We start from the raw sequence: 12292 nt of genomic DNA, 5'->3' as shown, positions 1-12292 counted from the left end.
GTGAACTATCTCAAAAAGTGAGAGCAGCACCAGAGCATGAGGTTGTAGTCTTCATGGGCTATGTAATTTAATATGCTAACATATGGGAGGAATATTACTAGTTCCAGGAATATTGCTATTTCAGGAAGAGGGGGTATTTCCCAGGAGTTGGACCACTGTCCACTTTCTGGCCTTTGATGGTCCGTCATGGCCAAGGAGTGATTTTTGGTATTACAAAAAAGATATAATGAACTATAGGTCCATGACCAGACTTCTCAAAACAACCTTGATTTCAGCTGGTTCCAGTCAGTCTTTATCAAATCCCAGCAACTGCACCCCCATCTTCATTTATCCAGCATTGGTTCCTGCCTCTTTGTCTCCTGTCTCAAGGGCAAAAGCCACGACTGTTGCAGGAAGGCGGACCCCTTCCAGGGCCTGAAACTGGGCTCTTGTCTAACACTCCGAAATGAATTGTCCGAGGAGACACATCTGCTGACAAAGCAAGAGATTTTATTGGGAAAGGGCACCCAGGTGGAGAGCAGTAGGGTAAGGGAACCCAGGAGAACTGCTCTGCCGTATGGCTTGCAGTCTTGGGTTTTCTGGTGATGGGATTAGTTTCCAGGTGGTCTTTGGCCAATCATTCTAATTCAGAGTCTTTCCTGGTGGCGCACAAATTGCTCAGCCAAGATGGATGCTAGTGAGAGGGATTCCGGGAAGTGGACGGACATGCAGTGTCTCCTTTTGACCTTTCCCAAACTCTTCTGGTTGGTGATGGCTTATTAGTTCCATATTCCTTATCAGGATCTCCTGTCATAAAACAACTCATACAAATGGTTACTATGGTGCCTGGCCAGGGTGGGCGGTTTCAATCAGTGTGCTTCTCCTAACAACTATATGGATCCCACATACAATTAGCACCTAGCACAAAGCCACAGTAGGTACTAGACGAGTGCTTGTTGAATGAGCAAGGTGTTATTCTATTGATATGTTTTCTTCTAGCTTTCACAGAACACTTGCTTAAACATCTCATTCTCTACTCCTTTGTTCATTCATCAACAATTCACTGAGTACTAATCATATGCTAGACACTATTCTAGGCAGTAGGGACATAAATAAAGAGGTGAAGTCCCTAGAAACTTACATTTCTAGGGAGGATAGACAGAAAACAAATACAAAATGTACCAGAGAGTGAGTGAAAAATACTAAGCAGAAAGAGGGTAAGGACCCAACACCCAACCAAGTAGGAAGAGAACCAGGAGATAGTACTTTATAGGTCTCAAAGCATGAGTGGGAGGACCTCCCTGGTGGCCCAGGGCTGAAGACTCCATGCTTCCATGGCAGGAGGAACATATTCAGCCCTGGTCAGGTAGCTAAGATCCCACAGGCTGTGAGGTGCAGAGACTCAAATCCCTGCCCTTGTGGTTGATAAAATCTATGTCCTTTGATGACCAGGATCAGCAAACTGCCACATGGCACACAAGCACTCACTTATCTGACTTCCACTTCTTTATCCTAGGCTCTGAGGATTATTTTACTCTCTGAAACACCTTTAAAAGGATGTTTAAGTTTTATCCAACATTTCTATGCTGTGTCATAGCCAAAGGACTTTATTTTATCTTGTTCTACAATTTTTTATTTTTAAAAAACTTAATTTTTGGCTGTGCTGGGTCTTCATTGCAGTGTGCAGACTTTTCTCTAGTTGCAGCGAGCTGGGGCTACTCTCTAGTTGTGGTACACAGGCTTCTCATTGTAGTGGCTTCCCCTTGTGAATCACAGGCTCTAGGGCCTAACGGGCTTCAAGAGTTGTGGCACAAGGGCTTAGCTGCTCCATGGCATGTTGGATCTTACTGGACAAGGGGATCAAATCCATGTTTCCTGCATTGGCAGGCAGATTCTTAACCACTGGGCCACCATGTAAGTCCTATAATTTTTTAAAACATGAATCTGCTCAACTCTGGTTAAACCAACATTGCAAATGTGACAGCATTTTCTTTCACTCAGTAAACTGGTTGCTAATTTGTTATGATTACACAAACTCTGGTATATGTCTCAGATATTTTGTGATTTGCAGATTTTTCTGAGGTAAAATGGATGATTATGACAAAAATAGCCATGTAAAGAGTCAACGTTCCTCATGGAGATCTTCCTTAAACCCCTGCTTTAAAAGTTTTGTTTTACATAGATTTCCAGTGAATGTGTGCTTAGTCGCTCAGTTGGTCCAACTCCTGGGGACCCTCTGGACTGTAGCCTGCAAGCTCCTCTGTCCATGGATTTTTCATGCAAGAATACTAGAGTAGGTTGCCATTTCCTTCTCCAATAGATTCCTATACCCTGACCCAAATATGCTAATTTTGTGGGCTTGGGAAATATACCTGTATATGTGAAATTCTTGTGATTCCTCGATTTGGGAACCACTGAACTTAAAAGAATGGTTACAGCTTTGTCACGGCTACAGTCCTTATACATTAAATTGTGCTGTGTGGATTTAAAATGGTCAGTGGAAGGAGTGAGAACTAGTGAAGTCCTGTATCTATATTGCCCAGAAAGTAATTAGCCATGTCCTTTGGACCCCTCACAAATCTGCCTTCTGGAGTAGAAATGGACCTCAGGGAACATGCTGGTTTTATACAGCCAAAGGATGTCTATATAATAGTATAGGTTTGAATAGAGATGAGATCAGAGAGGGGATGGGACAATACTTGCTATACAAGTTCTCCAGCGCAATAACAGCAGAGGACATTTTCTTTTTTTGGCCACATAGCATGTGGAATTTTAGTTCCCCCACCGGGGATTGAATCTGCATCCCTCGCACTGGAAGTGTGGAGTCTTAACCATTGGACTTCCAGGGAAATCGCAGAAGGACAATTTCTAACGGCTAGAGTTCTACTTTTGTAGAGTTGGCCCTCTATATCTGTGGGTTCTGCATCATGTATTTAACCCAATACAGGTAAAAAATATTAAAAATGAAAACACTTCAGAAAGTTCCAAAAAGCAAATCCTGAATTTGCCATACTGGCAACTATTTATATGCATTATTTTCATTACATTTACAACTATATACAAAGCATTTACATTGTATTCAGTTTTATAAGTAATCTAAAGATGATTTAAAGTATACTGGAGGATGTGCATAGGTTATATGTAATAGTTTGCCATTTTATAGAAGGCACTTGAGCACCCTTTGATTTGGTATGGTGGTGGGGGTCCTGGACCCAATCTCCTGCCGTTACTGAGGAACAACTCTATTAAGAGTATGAAAATAATAGGCTTCATGTTGTGTTTGAATCTGAAACGAGCCAGAATCACATCTTTATTCCAAAAGCATCTGCTTAAAGAAAAGCAAACTGAACTGTTTTCTTCCCAATCTGAATAAAGGAAGGAAGCAAAAGAAAAAAAAATTTAGTGATATTTATAATAAGGAAATAACAACAGATATTTATTGGAGGAATTATAACCATTTTTAGCAAAAGTTTTATGACTTGAGTTTTATAACATCAGAGGTGCAGACAGACAGTCTAGTTTCTAAAAACAACCTAACAATATGAACATACTATTTTGTTTAAATTGAATGGAAAAAAATTTAAAAAGTAATTCTCTCACTCAGGACACAGAGCTGAAAATGAAATATAGTCTTATGGGATTCATGGTCATGAAAATGCTCAGTTACTATTTAAAGCTCTTTTTGGTTTAAATTTTCTTCCGAGTTCCTAATAACATTTAATATAGTACACACCATCAATGAAAAATATCTCTAAATCTAGGGAGACTTTCACCAATCTATGCAAGATTCTTTGTCTTTCAGATTTCCCTTTAATCAAGGCTACATAACATTTTAATTTCACACTTTTTCTCATACCTTAAAAGAGATGTATATATTTCTAGTCCACACCAAAGCAGTTCTACATACAGGGTATCTGTGGTCAAAAAATACTGACTTTTCATATTCCTTGGGAATATTGAGAGTACTAAAAACAAGTGAATAAATGTGAGTGCACAGGAAACCAGCAGATGACAGAAACAGAGATGGACAATACACAGTAGTTTAGTGACACATTTCAAGAGAGTTGGGGTTTTGACAGAATAGAGAAGAAATGGTGTACAGAGAGGTAAATGGGTTGTGGGAGACAAAAACTAGCAATTGAGGAACTGCAGAGGAAGCACTGCTGTTAGGGAACAACCAGGCTTCCATTAGAACAGGAAGTTGGAAAAAAACACATTCAGACAGAACTTGAATTTCTGAGTGTATCATGAAAGGGCTTGAAAGAATGGTAAGAACTGCAAAATTAAATGCTGACTGAAACAGGCAGCTGGTAGTCTTAAAAAACTTCTGCAGAAAGGTGAGTGCTCAGTTCAAACTACATTGTAGAATGGGTATATGAGTATAGAGCGCACTTATTAACATTTACTCCTGCAGCTTAAGACAGGTATCAGCCTAGAAGATTAGAAGCTACTGAGGGCCTCCTCCCGGATCCATTATCTTGGCTTGCCTGGGAAAGAAATGTCAATTTATTCAGACCTCTGGCTTCCTTCCTGCTGCTGCTGCTGCTGTCGCTTCAGTTGAGTCCAACTCTATGTGATCCCATAGATGGAAGCCAACCAGTCTCCCCCATCCTTAGGATTCTCCAGGCAAGAGTACTGGAGTGGGTTGCCATTTCCTTCTCCAATGCATGAAAGTGAAAAGTGAAAGTGAAGTTGCTCAGCCGTGTCCGACTCTTAGCGACCCCATGGACTGCAGCCTACCAGATTCAGCCACCCATGGGATTTTCCAGGCAGGAGTACTGGAGTGGGGTGCCATTGCCTTCTCCAGCTTCCTCCCTAGAAGATACTTACTCTTGGAGACCAGAGTTTTCTAAGATGAAAAAGAAAGGCTATTTGAAGAAAGAATTTCAGACACTATGACACAGTGGTGCAAAAATGTTTTGCTCAGCAGTATCAGAAGTATCAAAAACTCTGCTCAGCAATAATAAATGCTTAAAAAATACCAACAGGCACACAGGAAGTTAGTTGCCTGTTTTCTTATAAAGCAGTTTTAGCAGGGCTAGGAGACATTAGTCATGGGAGTTTCCATATAGGTAATCAGCAGCTGAGAATGGCTGGCATGACAAAAGGCATAAAATATTAATTATAACCTCCCTGTAGAATTTTGAAAAGGACACATGACTAGGGAAAAATGATGCAAGTTCCTTCCTGCTACAGTTCTGTCTAGCCACAGTCACAAGTGAGTGACCTTCCCTTGTGTCCACCCAGACTCTTGGGGAAGTGCCTACCCAACGGTGACCAATGATACAACAGTCCTACTCCCTGAACACAGCAACAGAGCCTAGAAACCATGCTTTGAATAACTATGCAAAGAGGGACTATTATACCACAAAATTATATATAAGCCATCATCCTATCAAACAAAATAGGACAAAAACTAAACAATCTTTTTCCACCCAAATATATGCTTCATACCATCCACTTATTTTTAGCATCTTCCTTATGAAACCATGATCAACCTATAATTGTCCACATATCATCAACCACCTTTCACAGAAGTGGCTACTCAGGAGAATCCCAACTGCTCGGTCTCCCACTCACAGAACCGTCATGAAGGGCAGAGGCACTTTGGTAAAACACAGAAAGCATGGACCTGAAAGTCTGATCTGAGTTCAAATTCTGGCTTAAACCACTTATTAGCCAGTTATCTAACCTCACTTGAGACTCCATTTTCTTGAACAAATGGGCTATCAAATCCTCAGTAGTTCCTGAAACAATGTATCACTACATGCAGAAGACAAATGGTGTCAGGCTTAGGCATTCATTGTATACAGAGGAGGAGGAACCACTGAGTAAAGAATGAGGCAATTCTAAGGTTTCCCAGATTCTGAGCTGTCTTAAAAGCTTAAAATACTTATTGAAAACAGATTAAGGCTTTCTCAGAGGGCTGGACATAAAGGCTGGTCACACATTTATAGACATTATCTCATTTAATCCTCACAACAATCCGGTGAGGTAGGTAGTTACTCCCATTTTACAGATGAACCTACAGCTCAGAGGAGTTAAGGGACTTGTCCAAAACTGGCAAGCTAGTGCATAGTAGATCTGGAATTAGAACTTATATATCTCTGACCCAAAAGTCTGCAATTTTAGCTAGTAAAGTCTATGAAACATGTGAAGGTAGTATTCCCCTTGTGTTAGATTATGCTCTCTTTAAAGTTTATGAAACTGCAATTGTTCCAATATCATAAGGGGGTATATTTTTTTCTGGTTCTGTAGACATATATTGAAAAGATGGAGCCTAGGTGGTTCTTTATCCTCTCTGGATCCTTCTACAGCAGTGGGAGAGAATATAGTATATTTTTACTGTTTTCTTTTAACCTAAAAGTGATTAAGAAAGTGGACTAGATATTTTGTTGACTGTAAAGTCAGTTTATCTTAAAACCGCAAAAGCCAACAACTGGTATTTATGATGTAATACACAGGAAACAGGCTCTAAAAGGAAGTGACTTGCTGAGGGTTCCCCTTCTACTAAGGTCAGTATTAGGGTGCAATCCTAGGACTTTAGTGTCTATAACTTTCATAACACTGTTGAATGAAAATGAGTATGTGCTCATGGCATTTAAAAAATACTCTATACTTTTTTCCTGAATATAAAAGTGGTACATTCTCACTGTAGAAAATCTAAAAAGCATAGAAAAGTATAAAGAAGAAAATAGAAATTACCTATAATCCTATTACCCAAAGATAATCATTGTTAATATTTTGGTTTGGTATTATTTCATTTCCACTTTTTCCTTTGCATAAAAATTTTTAAAATTTGGATATTTCATTGTTTTTCTCTTTATCTTTCATTTTATTCAAATCATTTCTTCCATGGCACTAAATATTTTTTAAAATGTTTACAATGGATGCAAAGCCATCATATGGATAGGCCATCATTCATTTAAACCCAATTCTGTCGAAAATCTAGTTTTCTTCCTTCAGTTTTACATGATGCTGGCATGAATACCCCCTTCTGTTAATCTTTGTCTACTTCTGATTATTTTCCCTGTGTGGATTCTTAAAGAATTAAGGTTGATGATACTGAAAAACTGCTTTTCCCAAAAGTAGCAATTAGCTCCACTTTGTAACAATATATGTTATTTATGACATTTCTTTCTCCTCATTATGCTTTCTCTGATGTTGAATAAGCTGTGAGCTGTAACGATAGGCCTTCCCACACTCACTGCACTTATAAGGTTTCTCCTTCGTGTGGGTTCTCAAATGTAGAATCACTTGAGAAGTCTGCCTGAAGGTTTTTCCACACTCATTACATTTATAGGGTTTCTCTCCAGTGTGAACTCTCTGATGATCAATAAGATTTCGATTAGAAGTAAAAGCTTTCCCACACTCATTACATTTGTAAGGTTTCTCTCTACGATGAAGTCGCTGATGTTCATTAAGGGTCTTCTTTAAGATGAAAGCTTTTCCACACTCATCACATTCATAAGGCTTCTCGCCAGTGTGAATTCTCTGATGGTCCATAATCTTTGTATTAGAAACACATGTTTTCCCGCACTCCTTACACTTGTAAACTGTTTTTCCTTTGTGCATTCTCTGATGTTGAGTAAGGTTTGAACTACGGCTAAAGGCTTTCCCACATTCAATACAGGTGTAGGGCTTCTCACCAGTGTGAACTCTGTGATGTGAAATCAGGCCAGAACTCCGACTAAAGGATTTCCCACACTCCTTACATTCATAGGTTTTCTCCCCACTGTGGATTCCCTGGTGCCGAATAAGGTGGGACTTACCACTAAAAGATTTCCCACATTCGCTGCATGTGTAAGGCTTCAATCCTGTGTGGATTCTCCGATGAACAACCAGGTTGGAGCTATGACTGAAGGCTTTTCCACACTCCTTACATTTATAGGGTTTCTCTCCTGTGTGGACTCGTTCATGTACTGTGAGGTTTGCACTCTGACTAAAGGCTTTCCCACACTCAGTACACACATACTGTCTCTTTACAGCCTGAATTCTCTCATTTATTGTAGGGCCATCTTTTTCAGATTCTAGGTCACTCCCTTCTGTGAATGTCTTATTGTCCTGAACTGTTTTCTGTTTGAAGTTTCTTGTCTTTCTCCTCATTTTTTCTTGCTTGGAGCATACCAGTGGCCCCTCGAGTCTTTTCTTTCCCTTCAAAGGTGCTTTCAAAATTTTCACTTCCTTGGCAATACCTCTGTGGTATTCTCTTGAAAGTTGAGACTCTGATTTTTCAGGAATGATATTTTGGAATCAATACTTTCTTAGTCCTTGTTTCACCATCTGGAAGAAGAAACAGAATTTGCACATGTCACCTGCTCTCTATACTAAAGGAAGGAGAACGATCCAAGGATAACAAGATGTGGTGGACTACAGGATCTCACATGGAAAAGTAAGGCGGGGAAGACTGATCAAAAAAATGAGAAAAATGAGGTTAGACATACAGGCTAAGATAAAGGCAAGGAAACTTATGGAAAGAGGAAGCTTATGGAAAGCGAGGGACTAACAGGAGCCCAACAGCTGCAGTTTCAGGATGAACAATAAGTAATATATAATCCAGCCTGGTTTCTTCCTGTTTTATGCTCTGCTCCCAGAACTGGAGCCATCTAACTCAATATGACGTGATCATTCACCTAAAGCCTGACATCCTGGAATGTGAAGTCAAGTGGGCCTTAGAAAGCATCACTATGAACAAAGCTAGTGGAGGTGATGGAATTCCAGTTGAGCTGTTTCAAATCCTGAAAGATGATACTGTGAAAGTGCTGCACGCAATATGCCAGCAAATTTGGAAAACTCAGCAGTGGCCACAGGACTGGAAAAGGTCAGTTTTCATTCCAATCCCAAAGAAAGGCAATGCCAAAGAATGCTCAAACTACCTCACAATTGCACTCATCTCACATGCTAGTAAAGTAATGCTCAAAATTCTCCAAGCCAGGCTTCAGCAATATGTGAACTGAGAACTTCCAGATGTTCAAGCTGGTTTTAGAAAAGGCAGAGGAACCAGAGATCAAACTGCCAACATCCACTGGATCATCGAAAAAGCAAGAGAGTTCCAGAAAAACATCTATTTCTGCTTTATTGACTATGCCAAAGCCCTTGACTGTGTGGATCACAATAAATTGTGGAAAATTCTGAAAGAGATGGGAATACAGACCACCTGACCTGCCTCTTGAGAAACCTATATGCTGGTCAGGAAACAACAGTTAGAAGTGGACATGGAACAACAGACTGGTTCCAGATTGGAAAAGGAGTACGTCAAGGCCGTATGTTGTCACCCTGCTTATTTAACTTCTATGCAGAGTACATCATGAGAAACGCTAGGCTGGAAGAAGCACAAGCTGAAATCAAGATTGCCAGGAGAAATATCCGTAACCTCAGATATGCAGATGATACCACCCTTATGGCAGAAAGTGAAGAGGAACTAAAAAGCCTCTTGATCAAAGTGAAAGAGGAGAGTGAAAAAGTTGGCTTAAAGCTCAACGGTCAGAAAACTAAGACCATGGCATCTTGTCCCATCACTTCATGGGAAATAGATGGGGAAACAGTGGAAACAGTGTCAGACTTTATTTTGGGGGGCTCCAAAATCACTGCAGATGGTGATTGCAGCCATGAAGTAAGAATTGAAGCTTTTGAACTGTGGTGTTGGAGAAGACTCTCTTGAGAGTCCCTTGGACTGCAAGGAGATCCAACCAGTCCATCCTAAAGGAGATCAGTCCTGGGTGTTCACTGGAAGGACTGATGCTGAAGCTGAAACTCCAATACTTTGCCCACCTCATGCGAAGAGTTGACTCATTGGAAAAGACCCTGATGCTGGGAGGGATTGGAGGCAGGAGGAGAAGGGGATGACAGAGGATGAGATGGCTGGATGGCATCACTGACTCGATGGACATTAGTTTGAGTGAACTCCGGGAGTTGGTGATAGACAGGGAGGCCTGGCGTGCTGTGATTCAGGAGGTCGCAAAGAGTCGGACAGGACTGAGCGCCTGAACTGAACTAAACTGAACTCATAATATGGTCCCTAGAGAAAAATGCACTGAAAGATATTTAGTTCAGTAGGTCAAATGTCTAATCTTCAGATCAGTTTGGCATTTAGTTCATGCTGACCTATTCCCCTAGCACCCGTGATATAGTGGCTGGAACAAAATAGGTGCTCAAAAATTGTTTCATAAAATAGTAATGAGGATTCCATCTTAGAGTGTGACTAAGATTTCATTTTTTGCTCTAGTATAGGTACTAGGTCCCTGTCTATATTCCTCTTCTTAAGCTCTGTTGTGATAGGGGTAACACTTTTCTTCCAGTATTGAAGTCTAGTCACATCATAGCCTACTGTGCAGGTGCTGGTCTGTAACTGGATCCAGGTACATTGTGCAAGTTCAGTCTGTCTGCTTTTTACCAGTCAGAGTCTATGTGGTGAACCTGAGAGGCTGAACTGAGGAACAGGGTTAATTAAAGCGTAGTGGGGGAAACTCTGATAGGACCTTGCATGGCAGAATGGTAAACAATCTAAAGATGGCAAGAGAGGGACTTCTCTGGCAGTCCAAGATTCCACAGTTCCAACACAGGGGGCATGGGTTTGATCCCTAGTCAGGGAACTAAGATCCCACACACAAGCCTCCCCCCACAACCAGCAAAAAAAAAAAAAAAAAATAGCAAGGGGGTGAGAGCGGAGGGCAGCACAACTGAGAGGAGCAGGAATTTCCCAACTGGTTTAACCTCAAACTCTGAACATATAGGTAACTCTGTGTGTGTGTGTGTGTGTATGTGTGTGTTAGTCTCTCAGTCGTGTCCAACTCTTTGCAACCCCATGGACTGTAACCCGTCAGGCTCCTCTATCCATGGAATTCTCCCAGCAAGAATACTGGAGTTGGTTGCCATTTCCTTCTCCGGGGAATCTTCCCAACACAGGGATCGAACCCAGGTCTCTGGCATTGCAGGCAGATGCTTTACTGTCTGAGTTACTAGGGAAACCAATGTATAGATAACTCTAGTAGACCTCAAATCTAGAGAAGGTTGAGTCGAAAGAGAAAACTGAAAGATGACTCCATGATACTAACACATCACTAATTCTCCTTTTACTATATTCCTTCTCAGACTTGTCCATGTTCGTAATGATAGTTGTAAATATACAGTAAGTACAATTTTGCATTCTACTTCTTCTACTTAGTTTTTTAAAAATATTTTTCATATTGCTATTAACTGCCTGGTGGCTCAGATGATAAAGAATCTGCCCGCAATGCAGGACCCAGGTTTGATCCCTGGGTTGGGAAGATCCCCTGGAGAAGTGAATGGCTACCCACTTAACCATTGCTGCCTGGAGAATTCCATGGACAGTGGAGTCTAGCAGGCTACAATCCATGGGGTCACAAAGAATTGGACACGACTGAGTGACTAACACTTTCACTTCCACTTCATTTTCATTTTTTGACTACATAATGCACCACCAATTAAACTCACTACAATTTACCTATAATTCTGCTAGTATCAGACGTTTCTGTTGTTCCCTGAGGTTTAATTACTATCAATAATGCTATCATGATCACTCTAGACACATAAAGTTTTCTTCTCATTGAAATATATTCCTAGGACTAAAGTTTCATAAGTGAGTTACTGGGATGGAACAATGACATTGTTTTGCAGTACTGCCTACTGATTAAAAAAAAATCTGACCAGGTCCTTCACTGGCAGTTCAGTGCTTAAAACTTTGCCTTCCACTGAAGGGGGTGCAGGTTCGATCCTTTGTCGGGCAGTTAAGATCCCACATGCCTTGCAGACAAAAAACCAAAACATAAACCAGAAGCAATATTGTAACAAATTCAATAAAGACTTAAAAGTATGACTAATTTTTATTACCTCATAGCTTTGTGATAAACAGAGCCAGGCTCTCTGCAGGAGGGACATATCCAATGGTGAGTGCTCAAGGCCAGCAAGAAAATAACTGTGAAGGTTGGAGTTCACATCTCAGAAATGTATTGGTGCCACTGATATGATACACAGGCACAGGTACACAGATTTGTGCTCAAGACAAGAAGGGCAGGCACAGAAAATGGTAGGAGATGAGGATACTTGGCAGGAGCCTGAGCACACTCACACCCAGCTGCTTACACCCTCCTAATCAAACAGGAGTCGGCAGGTGGAGGAAGCCAATAAGAAGTAATCAGGGGACTGCAGAGCCGAATAGGACAGCTAGTGAAGCTACCTCCAGAGTTCTGAGAAAGTTGATGGCTTTTTCTCAGCTTCTTTTCCATTTTTAATCTTCTCTGAAACTTTCTCTTTTCTTCATACATTTCTTAAAGTAATTATTGAACACTCTACC

The 12292-nt window shown here is 40.8% G+C and overlaps 1 protein-coding gene across 7 annotated transcripts in view; it reads right to left on the bottom strand.

Moving 5' to 3' along the window:
- Positions 1-3253: 3253 nt before the first annotated feature.
- The window catches only part of ZNF660 (zinc finger protein 660), a 25921-nt gene continuing 16882 nt past the window's right edge, over positions 3254-12292 (bottom strand). For all 7 annotated transcript variants that reach the window (XM_042236547.2, XM_042236548.2, XM_060402144.1 and 4 more), the window contains one exon: positions 3254-8262. In XM_042236547.2, the coding sequence (XP_042092481.1) occupies positions 7105-8085 (981 nt within the window). In that variant the 5' untranslated portion in view covers positions 8086-8262 and the 3' untranslated portion in view covers positions 3254-7104. The remainder of the gene's footprint in view (positions 8263-12292) is intronic.

The sequence above is a fragment of the Ovis aries genome, chromosome 19 (genome assembly GCF_016772045.2).
Source record: "Ovis aries strain OAR_USU_Benz2616 breed Rambouillet chromosome 19, ARS-UI_Ramb_v3.0, whole genome shotgun sequence".
In the NCBI taxonomy this organism is placed as follows: Eukaryota; Metazoa; Chordata; class Mammalia; order Artiodactyla; family Bovidae; genus Ovis; species Ovis aries.
The sequence above is the reverse complement of the archived record's forward strand: the minus strand, read 5'-3'. Positions and strand labels throughout refer to the sequence as shown.